The sequence below is a fragment of the Camponotus floridanus genome, unplaced genomic scaffold (assembly GCF_003227725.1).
Source record: "Camponotus floridanus strain SB8 unplaced genomic scaffold, Cflo_v7.5 scaffold183, whole genome shotgun sequence".
NCBI lineage: Eukaryota > Metazoa > Arthropoda > Insecta > Hymenoptera > Formicidae > Camponotus > Camponotus floridanus.
In genome coordinates this window covers 251,546-271,377 of record NW_020229307.1, presented here as the reverse complement: position 1 = coordinate 271,377, position 19,832 = coordinate 251,546, and the positions used below count along the sequence as shown (strand labels likewise).

The 19,832-nt window shown below is 30.8% G+C and overlaps 5 protein-coding genes and 2 long non-coding RNA genes across 11 annotated transcripts in view; 3 read left to right on the top strand and 4 right to left on the bottom strand.

Moving 5' to 3' along the window:
- Positions 1-974, bottom strand: part of LOC105248695 — a 28,467-nt gene extending 27,493 nt beyond the window's left edge. For both annotated transcript variants that reach the window (XR_889001.2, XR_889000.3), the window contains exons 1-3: positions 780-974; positions 435-614; positions 241-328 (exon numbers count right to left, since the gene is read on the bottom strand). This is a non-coding gene — a long non-coding RNA (uncharacterized LOC105248695). The remainder of the gene's footprint in view (positions 1-240; positions 329-434; positions 615-779) is intronic.
- A 417-nt stretch (positions 975-1,391) lies between these two features.
- On the top strand, positions 1,392-4,259 carry LOC105248690 (putative GPI-anchor transamidase). Of its 2 annotated transcripts, XM_025407671.1 has the most exons (6): positions 1,392-1,695; positions 1,781-2,386; positions 2,464-2,574; positions 2,653-2,960; positions 3,548-3,604; positions 3,926-4,017. In XM_025407671.1, exons 1-4 carry the CDS (start codon positions 1,633-1,635, stop codon positions 2,887-2,889), a joined length of 1,017 nt encoding a protein of 338 aa, XP_025263456.1. In that variant the 5' UTR covers positions 1,392-1,632; the 3' UTR covers positions 2,890-2,960; positions 3,548-3,604; positions 3,926-4,017. The 2 variants fall into 2 exon arrangements, with proteins under 2 accessions (XP_025263456.1, XP_011251923.1); XM_011253621.3 differs by lacking the exons at positions 3,548-3,604; positions 3,926-4,017 and adding an exon at positions 4,150-4,259.
- Positions 4,260-4,824: 565 nt separating this feature from the next.
- On the bottom strand, positions 4,825-8,392 carry LOC105248689 (chitinase-3-like protein 1). 2 transcript variants are annotated; one of them, XM_011253620.3, is made up of 5 exons: positions 8,236-8,392; positions 6,632-6,692; positions 5,902-6,563; positions 5,509-5,801; positions 4,825-5,357 (listed from the first exon to the last, which is right to left on the bottom strand). In XM_011253620.3, exons 2-5 carry the CDS (start codon positions 6,690-6,692, stop codon positions 4,928-4,930), a joined length of 1,446 nt encoding a protein of 481 aa, XP_011251922.1. In that variant the 5' UTR covers positions 8,236-8,392; the 3' UTR covers positions 4,825-4,927. The 2 variants fall into 2 exon arrangements, with proteins under 2 accessions (XP_011251922.1, XP_011251921.1); XM_011253619.3 differs by lacking the exon at positions 8,236-8,392 and adding an exon at positions 6,899-6,984.
- Positions 8,393-8,778: 386 nt separating this feature from the next.
- LOC105248688 (39S ribosomal protein L54, mitochondrial) lies at positions 8,779-9,575 on the bottom strand. Its single transcript, XM_011253618.3, has 2 exons — positions 9,338-9,575; positions 8,779-9,157 (listed from the first exon to the last, which is right to left on the bottom strand). Exons 1-2 carry the CDS (start codon positions 9,432-9,434, stop codon positions 8,862-8,864), a joined length of 393 nt encoding a protein of 130 aa, XP_011251920.1. The 5' UTR covers positions 9,435-9,575; the 3' UTR covers positions 8,779-8,861.
- Positions 9,576-9,988: 413 nt separating this feature from the next.
- Positions 9,989-14,151, top strand: LOC105248683 (leucine-rich repeat-containing protein 49). Its single transcript, XM_025407681.1, has 7 exons — positions 9,989-10,209; positions 10,419-10,573; positions 10,662-11,300; positions 11,564-12,852; positions 12,932-13,302; positions 13,381-13,620; positions 13,766-14,151. The coding sequence occupies exons 1-7, from the start codon at positions 10,168-10,170 to the stop codon at positions 13,967-13,969; spliced, it is 2,940 nt and encodes a 979-aa protein (XP_025263466.1). The 5' UTR covers positions 9,989-10,167; the 3' UTR covers positions 13,970-14,151.
- A 174-nt stretch (positions 14,152-14,325) lies between these two features.
- LOC105248684 (doublesex- and mab-3-related transcription factor 2) lies at positions 14,326-15,854 on the bottom strand. 2 transcript variants are annotated; one of them, XM_025407684.1, is made up of 3 exons: positions 15,593-15,854; positions 15,377-15,520; positions 14,326-14,829 (listed from the first exon to the last, which is right to left on the bottom strand). In XM_025407684.1, the coding sequence occupies exons 1-3, from the start codon at positions 15,825-15,827 to the stop codon at positions 14,555-14,557; spliced, it is 654 nt and encodes a 217-aa protein (XP_025263469.1). In that variant the 5' UTR covers positions 15,828-15,854; the 3' UTR covers positions 14,326-14,554. The 2 variants fall into 2 exon arrangements, with proteins under 2 accessions (XP_025263469.1, XP_019882270.2); XM_020026711.2 differs by having other exon boundaries at positions 15,377-15,854.
- A 92-nt stretch (positions 15,855-15,946) lies between these two features.
- Positions 15,947-19,741, top strand: LOC105248686. Its single transcript, XR_003122633.1, has 7 exons — positions 15,947-16,022; positions 16,280-16,422; positions 16,501-16,719; positions 16,799-17,938; positions 18,025-18,884; positions 19,171-19,218; positions 19,359-19,741. It is a non-coding gene; the product is annotated as an uncharacterized LOC105248686 (long non-coding RNA).
- The last annotated feature ends 91 nt before the right edge of the window (positions 19,742-19,832 follow it).

The window sequence follows — 19,832 nt, the reverse complement described above, 5'->3', positions numbered from 1 at the left end:
CTGCTTTCAAGACTGTGGACACACACATTATAAATGTATAAATGTTTAAATAAATTATTATAATGTGGTACTCAATTATAATGTATCATATTTATTTATAATTAATTAATTAAATATTCGACGCGTGTACTCGAATCCTACTTTTATATATCGAAATTCATTATTTCTCAACTTGTTAAGTATAATGTGTGGTATCGATGCAGCAGTTGATCGGAAAAAAAATTGAAAAAATCCGCTTACTTTATTCCACGATTATTTCGATGTAGATCCTTCCTTTCCGCCATGTTTATTTTTCCATATCCGTGATCGCGTAGACCGCCAATCTGTCCTGAAAAATAATATTATATATTATAAAAATACACAATATTTAATGCGTTGGATAAAAACTCGTAATATCATTGATATTCATTCTCGATAATTTCATTAATACTTACTTTAATGGTGTTCAAAGAGTATCGGGGGTCCCGCAGAGTTGACCCTGACCGAATGTGACGTCACACTTTTGCACTACCGATGTAAATTACAATGTCTACATAATGACCCTCGATATTTTTTTGTTACATTCCTGATATTATGCCCGTTTACTTGTAGCTGAGTGTATATTTATATCATCTCTAGTAAAAATTAAAATCGCACGTTAATATTACGAGACAAGAATGTGATTTTGGTAATATATAATATTACGGTGAAGACCGTAATATTATATATTATTGGGATATATCGTAACAATAATACAACCATACAATTCACAGAAATCACGCGAGCAATTAATTACTTACATTCCTTCGATATTTAGGATACTCAATCACAATTATTTCTCGGAAACATCTCGACAGGAATGATCGCGCGCAACAAACCGGAAACGAAGAGAGACGAAACTTCTCGATTCTCGAGATTCCGTTCGCGGAAAACTGTGGTCCGATACTTCCTGTTCGATTCAAATATGGATGTCGCGTAGCGCGAATTATCTAATTTCGATTAAACGGCTAACACACATGCGTTTGCATCGGATGTAGAGCACGAATAGCTTCTACTCTAATTACTAATAAACGTACCGCAATATTCGACAGTTATTCGACATTTATCAACGATTAATGATACAAATTATTACGCGATTTCGCGATACGACATACCTCGTGACAGCCATATTGGATACCATAAACTCGGAATCTCGGAATCGAACCACGTGATCCCAGTGGACCATTCACGTCCGATTTACAACATCCAATAGGAAGTGTCTTCTCTAGTGTCTTTTCTAGTGTCTTCTCTAGGATTAAAAGTGACGTAATTAGAATCCACACTTTCTATTGGACATCGAATGTCAGATATGTGCAATGTGAATCTTCCATAATGGAGTGAACAATGAACTGAAATGCCGGGACGCTCTTGACTTCCTGTGTTCTCTTTGGTTAGGTTAGGTAAATTAGATTAGATTTCTCCGCGTTCGTTTCGTCTCTTAAATTTGTCAAAAGCAGAATGACAGGTCATCCGTCAAGTATGACATTTAAAAATACGGTGAAAAAATAAAATGTTTTTTACACAATGATACAATATAAAAAATCTATGACAGTTGTAGTTTATACGATTGAAAAATAACCTCACATTGTGCGTAGATTTCATAAACACATCGAAATGTATTTAATATCTTATACGACGATATTAATTTCATTTTTAATATCGTGTTACACGTGGGAGGTATATATATCTTTTATTAAATTAGCAGAATTTTATTTGTTAATATTTATTTATTCTTTGTTAACATTGATTTATTAATTTACAGATACCAGAAAACTTTGCAAAAACTGAACATTCCAATAATTGGGCAGTTTTGGTCGATACATCACGTTTCTGGTTTAACTATCGACATGTCGCGAATGTTTTATCTATCTATCGCAGTGTTAAACGATTGGGGATACCAGATTCGCAAATCATTCTTATGATAGCTGATGATATGGCTTGCAATCCTAGAAATCCTAGACCAGCGACTGTTTTTAACAATATTAAGCAACATATTAATGTTTATGGAGATGATGTAGAAGTTGATTATAGAGGTTACGAAGTAACGGTAGAAAATTTTGTAAGATTATTGACTGGTCGCTTAGCGGAGGAAACTCCTAGATCTAAGAAACTATTAACAGATGAAGGTTCAAACATCTTGATTTATTTAACTGGCCATGGTGGTAATGGATTCCTAAAGTTTCAAGATTCTGAGGAAATCACTAGTCAAGAGTTGGGAGATGCATTAGAACAAATGTGGCAAAAACGGAGATATCACGAGATTCTATTTGTGGTTGACACTTGTCAAGCGAGTTCAATGTATGAGAAGTTTTATTCCCCAAATATATTAGCAGTCGCTTCAAGTTTAGTAGGGGAAGATTCGCTTTCTGTAAGTAACAAGTTATATTGTTGCAATTATACACCATTGTAGCAGAATAATGTCTATTTGAATTCATATACTTGTAGCATCATGTGGATCCTGCCATTGGAGTTTACATTATAGATCGGTATACTTATTATGCATTAAACTTTTTGGAAAAAGTAGAACCATCTAGTACTAAAACATTGGGTGAATTTGTAAGCATCTTGCTTTAACATTAGATTCAAATCTTTTTGCTATATTGCTTTAAGGCTTACTATTTTCTTTTTTTTCAGTTAAAAGTATGTCCGAGAGATTATTGTTTATCTACAGTTGGTGTAAGAAGAGATTTATTTAGAAGAGATCCAGATAAAGTGCCAGTAACAGATTTCTTTGGGTCTCTTAGGCCTGTAGAACTTACAACAAATATAGTGAATGTTTTACCAATTAAGTCTAATCGTACAAAAATTCAAGAGCCAAAAGGAAAATATAGTTATGTTGCGCAATTCCCTGATGTATCTCAATACGTATGATAAGAAGAAAGCTTTTTGCTATAAATTTAATTATTTGATTTTAATTCTACTTGGAGATTATAAAAAAATAGGTATGTCTTTAATCTATATTATCAATAATTGTTACAATAGAAAACTACTGTTTCTTACTATTTTCTGTACTTGTTCTTTTCTTTTTTTTTCTTTTTTTTCTTTTCTTCTTTAATATATAAGTATATATAATATATTATTTCACTTTAAACGAGAATACATCAAAGTATAGACTCGAGGCACCTTATATTTGATGACAATATTAAGAAAATAGTACGAAATAATGATACTTTTCATTATCTTCTTTCAACTAAATAAATTGCCATTTTTTCCTCTTTATCATTATTCATATGATTATATTTTTATCATCTTCTCTCTTTTGACTTTTCTGCTCTATATAAGTAGATCTTAGTCAAACAATGATTTCTTAATATAGTATATACAATTGTATTAATATTAAAAATTTTTAAAGATTTTTTAACTATACAGATATCCTTAACACTGTAAGTGCTAATTTTGAGAAATCTTTGATTGGCTAAGTTTTTAAATACTTTTCATTTAATTAAAGCTTATGCTTGTTACATGTATATAATATTTTTTTCAATATTATCATTTTTGTCATAAATAAGAAATTTATCTTTATAAATAGGCAAATTGTGATGCACTCTAAACTAATTATCAAATAGATATCTTCACCTTGGCATAGGTCAGTAAAATAACCTTATGAATCACATTTTAATGGAATTATCAATCACGCTGCCATTAAGTTGATATCTACTTTAGAAATAAAAAACACGATTTGTTTATTCAGCATAATATAAGAATAAACAGTTCTATGTATACTGTAAATAACATAATATATTGCGCATCAATTTAGTAGAAATTGTATTTCCCGTTTCATCGGGATAATTATTTTTTTGCACATAAATATGAGCTTTCCAAGATTAAAATATCAGTTCATCGCGAACGTTAGGCTTATATAGTATAGTATAGTCTTATATAGTATACTTGTATTTCTTATAATTAGTGTGCAATTGTACCAAAAGGTGTGTCTGTATATGTGCAAGAGACATACGTACATAAGATATAATTACATAATTATTTATAAATTCGTATAAAGTGAGTACATCTTGTTATATATAAAAATCTTTATTTCTCTTGAATATTCTGTAACAGAAACTGCCAAATCAAATAATGATAGTTAAAAACTTTTGCTATTGCAATTTTAATTATTATTGAACTGTGTTCCAGATGTGGCGCATATTTTATTGCACATTTTGGCTTTTGATATGTTCTGTGCAAATATATAGCAAATATGTAGCAGATAAAAAATTCATCGAAGTACACGAATTGAATTCTAAGGAGATATCGCCTATAGATCAACTGGCCCCCATAGATCCTGCTTTACACGCTTTTCCAACTATTCCAACAGTCCCTCTCTTACCAAATTGCATGAAGCAAGGCTACTTGAGAGATCCATTTAACTGCGGCAAGTTTTACCGTTGCGAATACGATCAGGGCATACCAATGGCATATTATTGTGAATCAGGATTAATATTCAACACACTTACAGAATCATGTGATCAGCCACAATATGTGCAATGCTAATGTATAATAATAGAAGTATTGTTCTTCTGATATTTTACAACATATATATAGACACTTTATTGTAAGTAGCAAGAAAGAATTTAATTTTAAATTAAAATTTATATTCCTTATTCGTCATGTTATATTCATTGCTTTAAGTGCAATATATTTACAATAATAGAAAAAAATTGCTCACAATTATGTTTTTTATTTTATGTTTAGCATAGCATTGTTATGATTATTCTAATATATATATGATGGAAATATCTTCTCTTTTGTTTTTTATAAACAACGCGAGAAAAAATAAATGTGAAATATGAATTTAACGATTATATATTTATATAAGTAATACAGATCATGTGTGTATGTATATATATTTGTTTATTATATGGTATCGTTCACCATGTAATAGATAGAAGCATTATAAGGCAGTTTATTACCGTTAAATGCAACCATTAACGAATTTTTTATAATTGCAAACGTTACTCTTGTCATCGAAGCCTAATCCACTTGGGCAATTAAATTTTTCTATTTTGTAGGTGCCATTGATATCTAAGCATTGATAGAATACGTTGCAGTCTTCTTTATCACGGACGTAGCCAACTTTCTTACAAATACCATTAGGAGGAGCAGTCGCTGGTGGTTGTGTTGGTTGTACAGTTGATGGTTTAGGCGGATTTGTCTCTTTAGGCGAGTCCGTTGGCTTAGATGGTTCTATTGGGATTACTTTTCCTCTCAGTTTGGCATTTAATGTTTTCAATAGAGGATACTGTTTACCGCATTTGCCACGAAAATCATCGGTCTCGATACTCCATATCATCGCACCACCAAGATTAAGGGAATTGATATAATTCGCCTTTTCATTAAGAGAACTGCAAAATAATTAATACACACACTACAGCTATTGAACATTACTCTCTTCAATGGCACACAAATAAATCAAAGAGAAATCTCGTTACGTGAATTATAAAGGAATACACTAGGAAAGAATCATCTAAAATAATTAACGAAAAGATCACTTACGTTACATCGTCGTAGCTAATCCATTGATCATTTTTGAAAGCATATGGAACGTCATGCCCTTCAGAACGAGTAATCGTCCATCCACCCTCTTTTATCAAAACGCATATCTCATTGTAGCCCAGCATTCCAGCCTCACGAGTATACGGACCGGCAGTACCAGGTCCCCTGGCAGGAGTTCCAAGACCGTACTCGTTCTTATTGGCGAGAGTAAATGTCCTACCATAGGATGGTACACCGACGATCAGCTTCTCAGGTGGACAACCATTTTTCAACCAGTAGCGTACGCATGCATCCTGTGAGAAGAAGATATTTTTTTTTAGAGTGCTTATTCATCACGCTTAACAACTTTAATATTCGATAACATCCGATAAATAAGAAGAAGGCGATATTTACGACGTTGAGTTTAAGCTCAAACGAGCCATGACCCGAATAAAGCGGAGCATTAAGACCAGTTGTTTTGTCCCAAGGACCATAAAGATCATATGTCATAACATTGATGAAATCCAAATATTTGGAAATTGCAGGGATATCATAGGATAGAGAAGCAGAAGGCTCAGCAGCGGCGACAGCAGCGGTGAGAAGAAGTTTGTGTTTATCGAATTCAGGTCTCAGTTCCTGAAGTAATTTTACGAAGTTTTGCACGTCCTCTGGCTTGCCACCACGTTGGTTGGGATACTCCCAATCGATATCGAGCCCATCGAAACCGTATTTCATTGTGAATTCAACCATACTCTTGACAAGTTTTGTGCGAAGGGTCTGACTGGCGACGACTTGGGAGTACTTGGTAGATCCCTCGTTCCATCCACCGATGGCGATGAGCGTCTTAATTCCCGGATTCTGTTCCCGAAGCTTGTTGAATCTGCCGAAAGCATTCTTGCCCCCATTGTTGGGGAGATCTAGCCATTCATCCAGAACTTTGACATTGGCGTCCGTGGTAAGACCAACAAAGGAATAGATAAAATGGGTGCAAAGGTCTGATGGAATATCAGAGATGTCAAATTTGCCATCTGAAGGTCGATAAACAGCCCAGCTCCCGAAATAACATACAATCTTTTCTGAAAGAAAAGTGTTATCAGTGAACATTGTGGAAGAGAATCAAATCTCTCCTTTTAATTGATCTTACTCTCTGAATGGGCAGCCGAAGCCAAAGCAGCCAAAGCGAAAATGAATATCCAACAATTCATCTGCAAATTAAATATAAACTTAAGATAAGACAATGTTATATGTTTTTGGAATGTTAGGAATATTGTTACATATAAATACTCGCGTGTATATATTTGATGACATATCTGTTATAATTATCTCTTTTATAATCGCCAAATTTTGCTTTTTGAAAATTATCTATTTTTGCACGAGATAAATTGATCATTAGGATACATATTGTCTTTACCTTGTAATCAGGATCGATTCCTTCGATAATACGCAGCAACGTAATATCAAAATTTTATTCGCACACAAGGTATATATATATATTTTCTGTCGAAAAATAATGTGCCTTTTTTGTCTGTTTGGTCATGATTAATGTTAATACAATTCATTCAAGTATATGAAAAAATATACATATACATTAGTGCCATCAAGAATTTTTGAAAACATACAGGTGCAACGTCATTATATAACATTATTATTAACGTTATTATATATTTAATTTTGTTGAACACTTGATTCTACAAATCTACTGATCTGATCCGAACAGCTATGCTGCTCGTCAAGTATAAGGGTGATTATTATCTCTATATATGTTTCTTTTTATATGTTTTACAGCTTTATTTCTCTCTATCTTTTCTTTGGATATCTTTTAATTCTATGTACAAAACAATCGGTTCAACTGATTCAGCTTTTATAGTTTGGATATATAATTATAATAACTATAATAGTTATTTTAATGTATATTTTTAAAATTTTAAAATGATATGTATATTATCATAATTGATCAATGCATATTATTTTTTGAGGGGCTGGATATATAGCATTCGATTAGTAATAATAATAAAACGTCTTTGATTTATTTCAATTAATAGAATCGTGACAAATCTATTTATGTTACATAATTAATTATTATACATTATATAATTAATTTAATTACATAATTAATTTCATTTCGAATAAAAACGCTACTATTATTTCTTATATTTTTTTACATCATTTTGTTATAAAATCTGTATTACTTTGTTATAAATTTCTGCCACGCAAATATTCTGTGATAAGAAAGTGTGAGATATTAATTATCAAATATATTTACAGTATTCATTACATTAAGCTTTCACTCTATCTCACATCATCGAACAATAATTCAATAAATTATCCACGAATGAAGATACAGATTACACATGACACTTTTATAACAGTGTATGAAATAATGATGAAAAATATGTATAATAATTATAAACAGAGATGTATGTGACATATTATTGATCATATGCATGACTAAAAACATAAATGAGTGTACAACACAACGCGTTTTTTAAACAAAAGATCATATAACATAATTTTTAACATAGAGATTAAAAAAAATTTCGAGAAGATGTGAACGTGAATATAGTTCCATAAGCATGTAAATTAAATATATATAATTTGGGATTTAAAAATTTTCACGTGATTATATTTAAATATATCAAATTTTGAATATTTGATTGTATCTTAAATCAATTAATTTTTGGATGAGTAGCATCAGAGAGTCTTCTCTCTGATAGCATGAACGATGAAAATTATGTAGAAATTAATTACCTTTGATTCTCAATCGCCAGACTGTCAAATACGATTTTTCTTTTATCAATGTACCTCGATATCACTTTTAAATAATAACGATAATAATATTGATTTTTTTACAGATAAGATACAATAAATTATGCTCTGCACATACGTTTATATAGACTCAATCCGCGCAATCTTGATTCATAGTTACATCTTGGAAACTTTGGAAAACAAATAAGTTCAATTACGAGAATTTTGATATCATATCGCTTTCTTATAGGTGATACAGGACAACGCCTAATTTATCATTAATGACGAATCTATTCTTTGCGGCGCAAAACTGATTAGAACGAATAAGCTTATTCGTGTTTAAGATGCTTATCCTTTTAAAATCTTTATCATTCTCAATCATCCTTCAAGTGAATGATTCAAACAGTAATCTTTCCTCCTACTCACTCATAGTGATAAGTAATATAGTCTGTGTTTGCAATTTTTATCAATGATTAATTTTTCTTCTGATGAGGGCAGACTTTAATAAATAATAAATGTAATATAATCTTATTCTTTAGTTTATTATTTAATGCATCTTTTATGTTAATTTACAATATAAAAGGAACAATACTCAGCATTGTTAAAACTATATTTATATGTATATAGAATTAGAATTTTCTAGTTGTCCTCTGTTTATTATTTCTTCTTAATCCAAATAATCTCAACTTTCTCCAATATTGTTTTGTATTTGGATCTAATTCTTCTAAAGTAAGTGGAGGACCAGTTCTAACATTCCATAACCAACTGGGATACTCAGAATCTGGCTTTATCTTAACATCTTCTCCCCCTTCTTTATAGAGATTTGTACCACACACATAAGTCAGGAGTCTGTTAACATCTTTTTCCACAGGTAATATTTTCTTCTCCGGTCTCTTAAGTGCTTTTTTCGATCCTGCCTGTATTACTATAAAAGAAAAATATTATTGTAAATTGTATATTTATAATTTAAATTTAATGTATATTTAATGCATATTTAATGTATATTTAATGCAGTTATTAGCATAGTTACAACAAATAATTACAATTAATAAAATTTCAGTTGCCAATTTTTTGAAATACATTGATGCAATGATAATTGGTTTACCTGGCTTAGCATAATTTTTGGTTTGTATTGTATATTGAATCGGTATTATAGAATTTTTTGAAAAATTAAAAAGCCGGCAAATCGTGGAAATATTCATTCTAAATAATATTGTAATTTTTCATTTAACAGTTCAACGATTTTATTTTTTACAGTTTTTTAATAATAATATTATTCTTTATAGGTTAGATATAAGACCACGAAATTTTGGGAAGCTACTGCTCGTTTCCCCCTAGTCGCTTGCGGAAAAAGATGACAACTTAAAATCGCAATTCAAAAAATCCCTAGCCACAACAGCGCGAAAAGAATGACAACTTTAAAATGGCGATAACAACTTTTTTAAAAATCCCTAGCTATAACAGCGGGAAATAAAAAATCCCTAGCCATAACAGCGCGAAAAGAAAACGACAACTTTAAAATGGCGATAACAACTTTTAAAATCCCTAGCCATAACCGCGGGAAATAAAAAATCCCTAGTCATAACAGCGCTCAAAGAATGACAACTGACACTTTCAAATGGCGATAACACTTTTAAAAATTCCTAGCCATAACAGCGGGAAATAAAAAATCCCTAGCTACAACAGCGCGAAAAGAACGACAACTTTAAAATGGCAATTTAAAAACTTCCCTAGAAAACATCAGTCTTATGTCATATTTGACACATGTATCAACACGAGTGCGCAATGACAAACAAGAAATATTATTTCTATCGACATTTTGGGTCGAGGAGATTTAACTATGACATGTAATTAATAATCTTAGGCTACATCGCGAAGATGTGAGATACTTTCAAATATAAAACATACATCCATTGATGGGTTAATTACACTTTTATGCTCGGTTATGTAATGCCATTGGGCAATAATACAACGCGGGTAAGAATCGTATGCTTTTGATATAATAATTTAAAATAACTATAATTTAAAACAATTTGTAACTTTCGAATTAATATAGTTCTATTAAATACAGATAACAATTTTTTGGAAATATTTCTCCGATTATCGTATAAAATATGTGAATTATTATAACCTGCTTGTTTTTATTATGATATTCTATAACGATCTATAAGCTTGATTTCTTACAGACGAGAAAAGTATCATTTGATGTGAAAGGTAAATCAACTATTCGAGGTAACAATCCAGAGGAAAATCAATTCTTGACAATAGCAGCTGCTTTACCAATTTTACCAGGTGCACCAATACCTCCCAAGTTATCAAAACGTTCTTATAATTCACTTAGGTAATTAGGGATAAGAGCAATTAATTTCATTTAATTTTACTATAAATTATCTAAAGCATTTGTACAATTAAAATTATTGGTTTAATAGTTCTGCTGGAACTCAATTTGAGATTGAACATGGAGAAACTGAAGGATGCGATATGGTCACATTACAATGGACAGGAGAAACAAGAACAATTGTGGCATCAAGAACTCTTGCTGAAAGAGAAAAGAACCCTGACAGAATATGTCTCGATAGACGAGGTTTGACAACATTTCCTAATGTGATTGGGGAGCCAAAATTGCGATTGATGTCCCTTCAGCATAATCTTTTGACTAAGATTGAAAGTTTTAACTTCTCTCAATTAACAAAGCTCGTATTTCTTGATTTATATGATAATCAAATTGAGAAAGTATGCAATCTCGGCCTTTTAGAAAATCTAAGAGTGCTTTTAATAGGGAAAAATAGAATAAAAAAAATTGAAGGTTTAAAACAACTTTTCAAACTTGAAGTTTTGGATTTGCATGGCAATCAAATTCAACAAGTAACTGGTTTAGAGGATTTATTATTGTTGAAAGTACTCAATTTGGCAGGAAATAATATTAAAACTATAGGTTGCAATGACTTTCAAGGCTTAACTGCATTAAAAGAGCTGAATCTGCGGCGAAATAAATTAAAAAAATTGTTAGGATTTGGTGAAACACCACAATTACAGAAATTATATTTGAGCAACAATGATATTCATAAGTAAGTAATTTTAAAGATAATTATGTTTTTAATTAGTAGCAAAAGCTTTATTCAATTTGGTTTTACATATATTTGTACTTATAAGATTTATTTTTGTTTATCCCTACAATACAATTAAATTTAAATTAAATTTAAAAAAAATGGAAAATGTAAAAAGAATCTTTCTGGAAAGATTATCTAAGTTCTATATATCTTTTTTAAATCCAAGAAAAATATTTAAGTATTGTATAATATTGTATATAGTTGTACAATTAATATTTCAGAATTGAAGATATGAGTAGCCTTGCAAAAGCTTTACAAATTAAAGAAATAACAATAGATGGCAATCCAGTAACTTTAAATACTGATTATATCTCTTTCCTTGTATCATATTTGCCAAATCTACAACTTTTATCAACAATGCAAATTAGTGAACAAATTCGAAGAACAGCAATGGCATGGAGATTCTCTAAGGAACAATCTAATTCAGCATTTCTTGATCTTAGTGCACAAGTTTGCATGAATGTACGTAGAGAAGAAGTAATATCAAATGCTAAAACAAATTGGGAACTTCTTAGATCTAGAACCAAAGTTTCTCATAATTCCAATAAAGCAACAAACAATGATACAAGCAACAATACTAATGTACTACGTATACAAAGCTCTAATAAATATCATGCTATAAATCCAAAGAGTTTAGATAAAGCTAAAATAAAAGGCTTTGGTAGTCTAACATCGATAAATGAAAATGTGGAAGCAAGAAAGATACATATAAAAAAGAGAAGCAATTCCAGTGATAACTTATTTAAAATAGAGGATACATCTAAATCATATCCTTTGGAATTTAAACTTCCACCCATATTAGGTTCGATAGTAGATAGCTTAACTAGTAATAAATTCGAGGATAGATTGTCTAAGGATGATAAAGAAAATATTTGTAAAACAAAAATACTTGGTGACATAGAGAACACATCGGATAGCGAATCAGACAGTTCAGAAAGTCATGAAAGTTTAAAAAGTGGTTTAAGGTGTCATCTGTTTACTCCTAACAATTGTAACTTGTCTACAGAATATGATAAGTCTACTATTTGTAAAAAATTCACTGTGGCAAAAGATGTGGTTACTACAGAAAATTTCAATAATGAAGATAATGAAAGTCATATATATGATAAGACAACTTTTACTACAACTCAGAAATCCTTAAAATACAATACAATAAATGAAAATAAAAGATTGGTCCAAAATATGAAAGTATTTAATAATCAAGATGGACAGAGCGATTGCCAATCGAAATCAACTATAAATTCTTCTGGATATTGTTCCTTAAGTTCAAAGAGTAGTTTAGATAGTTGTAAGTCATTGTTAAGCGATTCCAGCACTTCATCGATTTCTAAGAATGCAGTTCATAAATCTCATGAATTCGATAAAGATAAAAATAGAATTAAAAGTGCTCAAGCAAAGAAAGTAGTATATTACAAAAGCAATAGAGCTGCGACAGCTAGAGCGAAATTTAGAGCCCTTGCTCCACCAAGTCCACCTCCTCAACAAGTACCACCTAAAGAGAGAGAACAGGGTAGGTTAAAACAATTATTTGAATTTCTCAAAAATATACATTTGTTTAAAATGTAATACTAGATAGGATATTTTTCTAGGCGGCGACTATTTAATAGAAATTGTCGGTCGATGCTTGAACATTTATGGTCAAGGTGCTTTACGCTTTATAGATAAAACTTGGGATATATCAAAGGCTCAGGATGTTAATGTTGTAAAATTTAATTACGTACAATTTAATGATGTGGCAAAAGTTTTAAGCAAATTAAAAAATAGATTTCCTCATGCAGAACATTTCACTTTTAAAGAAACTAACATCAATCTTCTTGGCCAATTGAATGCTTTAGCCGAAGTACAGGGATTAACCAGTATACAGATAGATACTGGAAATCCTGTTGTGTCTAAGAATTGGAAAATGTATGCTATATTTCGATTAGCTCATTGGGGACTTGCAATGATCAATGGCAAAGAGGTACAATATATATATATTTAAATATATATGCATATTATTTTTGGCTTACAATAAAATTAAAATTTAATATTTTTATAGATTACAGCTGAAGAGATTGAACTTGCAAATCAGGAATATGCCGGTCTTATAGATATAGTAATGTGTTCACTGCCAGATTCTTTATTACAACCTTTATTACAAAGACTTCATTTAGAAAAAGTGCAAAAGCAAAACGGACAACAGATTACTGCCAAACAATTTCTGTTCAACTGTGATCCAGCACTTAGAAGTGTTGTTGCCAAGGAAGCATTACAATGGAGAAAGGGAAATGTAACGCAGGTAAAAAAAATACACATGTCAGTATTTTTGATATCATAAAATTCTTTATACTAAACTTTACAAGTTAAAATATATATTTGTGTACATACTAATAATATAAACGTTAATGTTTTGAGATTGGAATATTTTTACAATTTGTTTATAGGAAGATCTTATCTGGAGACACAAAGGAAAAATGCACTTTCTAAATTTAATCAATCTCACTATAAATGCCATACAAAAGTTACAGTTTCTAGAAAAGCAGTGGCCATGTGTTTTATATGAAATTATTTATAATACTTTGTCTGACTTTTCTGAAATGGATGTATACATGAAACATTGCAGCAAAACACTTGAAAGCAATAAGTAATTATGTCTAAGCCTTAAATAATGACATATCTATTACGATGTCGCATAATTTATAATTTCTAATTGACGATATGCATATCGTTAATGCTCAGTTTGACCATATCAAAAAGATATGGAACGTACATATATAACATTTTGCATTGTTATTGCTATAAATATATTGAATGTGTTTGCTAGAGTTGGTATTTATATATAAAACAATAAATTCTATATAAGTATTGTTAAAATTTTCTTTTATATATATAGACAATATAAAAAATTCTTATTACAATATGTAAGAGAAACGATCAAATATGTATTGCTATTAAATAATTGTACAATTGTACAATTGTTTGATTTATATTTTTATTATCGCGATTAATCATTTAAGTATGAAAACGTTATTATTTTTTCGATTTTATTCAAAATTTAACATTATTCAGTACTATACAGCATTGTTGTACATATCTTATATTAACGGCTACTCGATTCCCGATAGTCGCACATTATCGTTATGTATAGAGTGCTATTCTCAGATCAAATCGAATTGTCGGAGAATTTGTTAGCATCTCCATGCTCAAACGATTAAAATGTGGATATCGAGATATCATTTTGTACCGATAATAGATTCCACACTGAATGAAATTGGTGCTTTCTTTTCTAAACAAGATTCATTGTTTGTAGTAGGACAATCCTGCAAATCTCTCGTAGAAATAAAATTATTCAATTCCCCATCCGTTATATACGATTGCGTTACCTCATTGAACCAGGGAATTGTTGGATATGCAGAATGGAAAGATTGTACTTTCAATGTGGGTTCAGCTTCTTGTTTCTGATCGCATCCGAGGGAGGATAAAGTCAACAAACGCGGATGCCCTGATACTGAAATGTGCAAACAGTCCTTTGTAAGTAATTATAAAATAACGTCTATCGACAATTCATACATCAAAATGAAAATTTATATTTTTTATTAAATTGTTACATATATGATTATGTTAAAATAAAAAAGATAAAAATTAATATTATAAAATTATATATATATAAAGTTTGTGATATATTGCAATATTTCAATATGAACAATTTAATAAAATTGTATATTGATTGAGCTATATATAATATGTGCATATAGCGCAAAATAAATTTAAAAAAATTCTTTTTTTTAGATATTTAAATATTAAAGTCAGCTACATAATTGAGCTATCTATTAAATTTTTATTAATATAAAATTCAATTGAGTTTATTAGATAGTTTATAAAGGCCTAAGGGATAGTCTCATATATTTGAAATATCACTTAATATATCGATATTTACATCGATATGTAGATCGATAATATTTGAAAAATTATTTTCGACGAAATAAAATGTACAAAATTTAGAAAAATATCGATACGAATGGGATATTTATAAGAATATAACTAATAATACTTACATGCGCCAGGTAAATTATGTACAGCATTTAATCCGTAGAAGCCCTGCGTCACGCTGATACTCGTCTGTGTAAAGTGTAAATGATGCCTTTGAAAATTTTTGGCTCTTCTACCAATACAGGCAGCGTCCGGCTCATCGTATTTCGCTTTAATATAATAAGGAGAATTTGTGGTGTCTGTTGATACCTTATTCGCCGAGGATAGATGAAGATTGTCACCTTGCGCTTGTTGTTGCCTACGTAGAGCAACTTGCGCTGCCATCACTCGCTGTCTTTCGACGACTAACAGACAACAGGGACATCGGCAATCCTTCCACGCGCAGGACCTCTTGTGACCCTTCAAACCGGATATTACACCATGATTTCGACATCTCGCGCACTTGGGACTTCTTAAGCGTTGCTCCATGATTGGATGATTTAAACGATGATTTGAAGTGCCTCCGCCAGTTTTCATTCTGATTCTTATTATTTCTCGAATGACATATATATATATATATATTTAGTTGTTGCAATATATCAGTTTAAATTCAGAATTACTTAGCCAACAATGAACAATTGAAACGTTAATTTTGCGCTAATTATTTAATACGTAATCAATGTTTTAAATACAATGTTTGTTTCACGCTGTGCAAAATCGCGCACGTAAAAGGTGATTTATTGATGAGAATATCGTGTAAAATTCGCTTAGTTTTAAAAACTGATTGCTCTTCTGAATAAGTTATATTTGAAGCATTCTACATAATGTAGATTTTATTCCGTCTGTACACAATGATGTTTTAATCAATTTTTTTATCATTTACATAGTTGCCTTTTATCAATCGGTTTTTAAATAGCACAATGAATTTTGCATATATCGTTTTTTGCACGAATATTTGTATCTTTCCAAGATAGTTTTGTTTATTTCAGTAACAATCTCCGATTATATAGATCGCGACGAGACATATGATATCTTGATTCAAGTTAATTGTAGCTTATTGTATCCGTTTAACTCTTCTCGAGTGAATCGACTGAGTTACCGTGATGTCCTACTCTGCGAGAGATATATACTTGTAAGAATACTTCTTGTATCTCTCTGTAAAGGAGGTGTGTTGTTCATCTCCTCCTACTGATTCAAAATGTATTTTTAGAGACCCGACGTGTTTCCATTGGCTCGAAAGCTCAAGAAACCCCGCCGCTTTCGCCGGCTGCGAACCAATGGACCACCATGTTTCTCTTCATCTTCTTGTTATGAGTAACTCTAAAGAAGAATCCTTCGTTAATGTACTAACTTCTTTGATTAGAGTCTACTTGATGGAAACATATCGATGATTCGTCAGATTTGAAGATTGGCACATGTACACGCACAGGTACATATATAACAAAGTTTAACAAAGTTTATAATTGACGAATTAATTAATTTTAAATTAAGAAATCATTCATTTTCAGTTGCTTGGAAAAAGCTACAACCAATATCTTTTTTCTAGAATAATTTTTATATTTATTATATATGTTATTAATTTATTCTTGCTGGGTAGCAAATATTTTTATTTAATCTTGTTCAGAGAGAAAAACGACACAATTAAGATTCAGCAAATCGATTCAAAATATCCTTGTAGAAATAACATTAAGTATGCAAGATGTTAACCAGGTGGTTATCGAAGAAGACCCTGATGGAAGTCGGCGGTGTCATTCATACATTAAGAAAACATACTCGAAACTAATATTAACTGTGTGTTGGCAACATCCGAGAGGATCGTATTAACGAGCTCTTAGAGCAAGATCACAGAAAGAATGCCATATGGTTGCAGCTGCTGGTGTACAACGTTGTTAGAACGAGATTGTCTGCCTTCTATTTTTGCAATGAACAACATGATGTGTGAATAAAAGAAAACGAAAGAGATTGCACTATTATTTCGGGCGTGTGTATGACAGCTAATTTTGCCGGATGATGTTAAATATGTTAGTGTAACTAAATTTTATTCTTCCTCTACAGAAATGTACTTGACTTTATCACTGAAAGAAAATGTAAATTATTTTCCATGAAATTTCTAACTTTAGCTCGCTAAAAATTTAACATATGACTTACAGAAACCTAAGTTGCTATTTTTTTTAAATTAATTTTTTAATTTTTCTATCAATTATATTCTCCTGATTATACAATTCTTTATCGTTTGATTGTAAATTAAGCGATATATAAGAAACCTTGTGTATAACATGCTTTTTTCACATCATTTTTTTCATCGCCCTAAAATCGTACAGTTAGACAGATTTAAATTTACATATGCCAGTAAGCACGCGTGACACGTGACCGAGGAATTCATCCTAATGAGCGTGGAACGAAGGGGTGTCATCTCGTGAACACTTTTTCCTTTTTCCCTCGCTCCTGGACAGTTCAGCCTGAGGGTGTTGTCAAGACGGCAAATATGTTGACAGGTCATTCAACATCTTTCTCGCCTTAGTTTCGCTTTGGTAGGAACCACGAAGAAGCTCTGAGACGCGATGTTACACCTCCAAATATCCAAATCGCGACACGTGTCTAAAACGATTTCTTTGAAAAGACATTGACCACGAAACAATCGATTGAAAGTAAATAATACATTTCGCTTTAATATAAATAATTTAATATAAAAGTTTCTTTTGATATAAAGTTTCTTAATTTTTCCTTTTTACAGTTAAAATATTAAAGCTTGCAAGGATGCAACACGCTATGGCTTCGTATCAAATTTTCGCTAAGGAAACGTCGCCTGCAATGTCACTACAAGAAATGACACGTCATACTGAATCAAAACTAAAATACATTGAACGAAATGTCAGTTTATGAAAACGAATAAATTAGATAGCGTGTAAAATTTTGCAAGATTTTTGACACACGCGTGAGAGGCAAATTTATCATTTGTTTCCGTATACGCTTTTTATAACATAGTTGAAGCGTGAAAAAATAAAATGTCAATAATCTTATCTAGATATTGAAAAATATATCAAGTGAATTGAGCTCTTGACTCGATGATTCAAAATATTTTGCGATGCCTCACTGCACGACCGATTTTGCTTGGTACCTTGGAAAATTCATTATCGGTTTTACGGGGATACTATTCCTTTATGTCGGCTTCTTGAAAGAAAAGTGAGCGTCTTCAACATATGGGACCGAACTAAACCAAAACGACGAATAATGATGTCAGAAATAATCCTGTTTTTGTCCGACAGTGAGAAAAGTTGTGTTTGCGGCGCCAGAATGAGAGAATTACTGAGGCAGGAAAGCGAAAAGTGAGTCACGCGCGTCTTCCTAAAGAGCTTTTATTTCAACAGAAAGCTTTATTTATTATGAAGCATGTTTAGCGTATGTCATGCAATCTAAAGAAGCATGTAATATGTATAAGCGCGCCGAAAGTCATATACTCGACAAAGATATCACGAGGCGATGAACGCTTCATATGATTATTTATATCATAATTACGATATTACTAAAATTAATAATATGCAATTAATAATTTCTATGTATTAGACGACCGGACAGATGCGGATGTGCAAAAGGGTAAGTTGATGAAAATCCTTTGCACTTTGTCAATTTAAAAGTATTATTAGTTTGTGTCTAGAAAATATTAACATTAAAAAGAAATAAAAATAATTTAAAGATCTGTCAAAGCCAAATATTTGTGCAATCAATCAAAATAAATTTTTCAATATACATATTTAATTTTGAAGAATTTCTCTCTTATTACATCGTTTTTCTTTTAAAAATTTCTCACAAAATAAACTAGAAAATAAAGTCGTGCTATTATTAAAATGACAGTTATTTATATTTTTCATGTCCAATATAGGATGCGAAATATACGTTATTCATGTGGATGTAGCAAGCCAACGCGATTGTAAGTTTTAGTGTTTTTATTATTTTTCAGTTAAATTTGCATTAAAGATTATGTTTATATATTTTAATGTAGAACATTTTTAATCGTACTATTGATCTGTACATTACATTGATTATATAAATTTTATAATTTTTTAACAGATCCCAAGATGAGAGAGATGATTGTATGGTACCTGTGATTGCAAATGAATATAATAAAGACAATTGTGCAAAAAATCGTTGCTGTATCAGAAGAAATTCAAATTAAGAAAAAAAAAACGGAAACGACAGCCTTTTGATTATTGTAATATCTATCATCTAAAATAGGTAATCATTTGCCTCTATTTTCTAGCGAGACACTTTTACGATTTATTCAATCACCGCTAATGCGTCAAAGAATAAATGCAGTAAATTATACGAAAAGAAAATACAAAATTGCGTACAATTGAAAATTCTATTTGTACATTTTCTATTGCTAATTATAAAGGGATGTCTACCTTTGAAAAACGTAAAAAAGGGTGTATCCGAAACAAATATTTTAAAGCCGAATTTGTTTTTAAAAATAAGAATCATATTATTATCATAGTCAAAGAAAAAGAGAAAGACATGGAGAAAGAAAGAGCTTCAATACGATGT

Excerpts from the sequence above, each read along its gene's own strand:
- LOC105248690 (XM_011253621.3), top strand. The coding sequence starts at position 1,633 with ATGTATTTAATATCTTATACGACGATATTAATTTCATTTTTAATATCG. Across the intron at positions 1,696-1,780 it reads TATCGTGTTACACGTGGGAG|ATACCAGAAAACTTTGCAAA; the intron begins GTATATATATCT and ends ATTAATTTACAG. Across the intron at positions 2,387-2,463 it reads TAGGGGAAGATTCGCTTTCT|CATCATGTGGATCCTGCCAT; the intron begins GTAAGTAACAAG and ends ATATACTTGTAG.
- LOC105248689 (XM_011253620.3), bottom strand. The coding sequence starts at position 6,692 with ATGAATTGTTGGATATTCATTTTCGCTTTGGCTGCTTTGGCTTCGGCT. Across the intron at positions 6,564-6,631 it reads TTCGGCTGCCCATTCAGAGA|AAAAGATTGTATGTTATTTC; the intron begins GTAAGATCAATT and ends CTTTTCTTTCAG. Across the intron at positions 5,358-5,508 it reads ATTAGCTACGACGATGTAAC|TTCTCTTAATGAAAAGGCGA; the intron begins GTAAGTGATCTT and ends ATTATTTTGCAG.
- LOC105248688 (XM_011253618.3), bottom strand. The coding sequence starts at position 9,434 with ATGAATATTTCCACGATTTGCCGGCTTTTTAATTTTTCAAAAAATTCT. Across the intron at positions 9,158-9,337 it reads CAAAAATTATGCTAAGCCAG|TAATACAGGCAGGATCGAAA; the intron begins GTAAACCAATTA and ends TTTCTTTTATAG.
- LOC105248683 (XM_025407681.1), top strand. The coding sequence starts at position 10,168 with ATGCTCGGTTATGTAATGCCATTGGGCAATAATACAACGCGG. Across the intron at positions 12,853-12,931 it reads ACCTAAAGAGAGAGAACAGG|GCGGCGACTATTTAATAGAA; the intron begins GTAGGTTAAAAC and ends ATATTTTTCTAG. Across the intron at positions 13,621-13,765 it reads GAAAGGGAAATGTAACGCAG|GAAGATCTTATCTGGAGACA; the intron begins GTAAAAAAAATA and ends ATTTGTTTATAG.
- LOC105248684 (XM_020026711.2), bottom strand. The coding sequence starts at position 15,827 with ATGAAAACTGGCGGAGGCACTTCAAATCATCGTTTAAATCATCCAATC. Across the intron at positions 14,830-15,376 it reads ACATAATTTACCTGGCGCAT|TATCAGGGCATCCGCGTTTG; the intron begins GTAAGTATTATT and ends TGCACATTTCAG.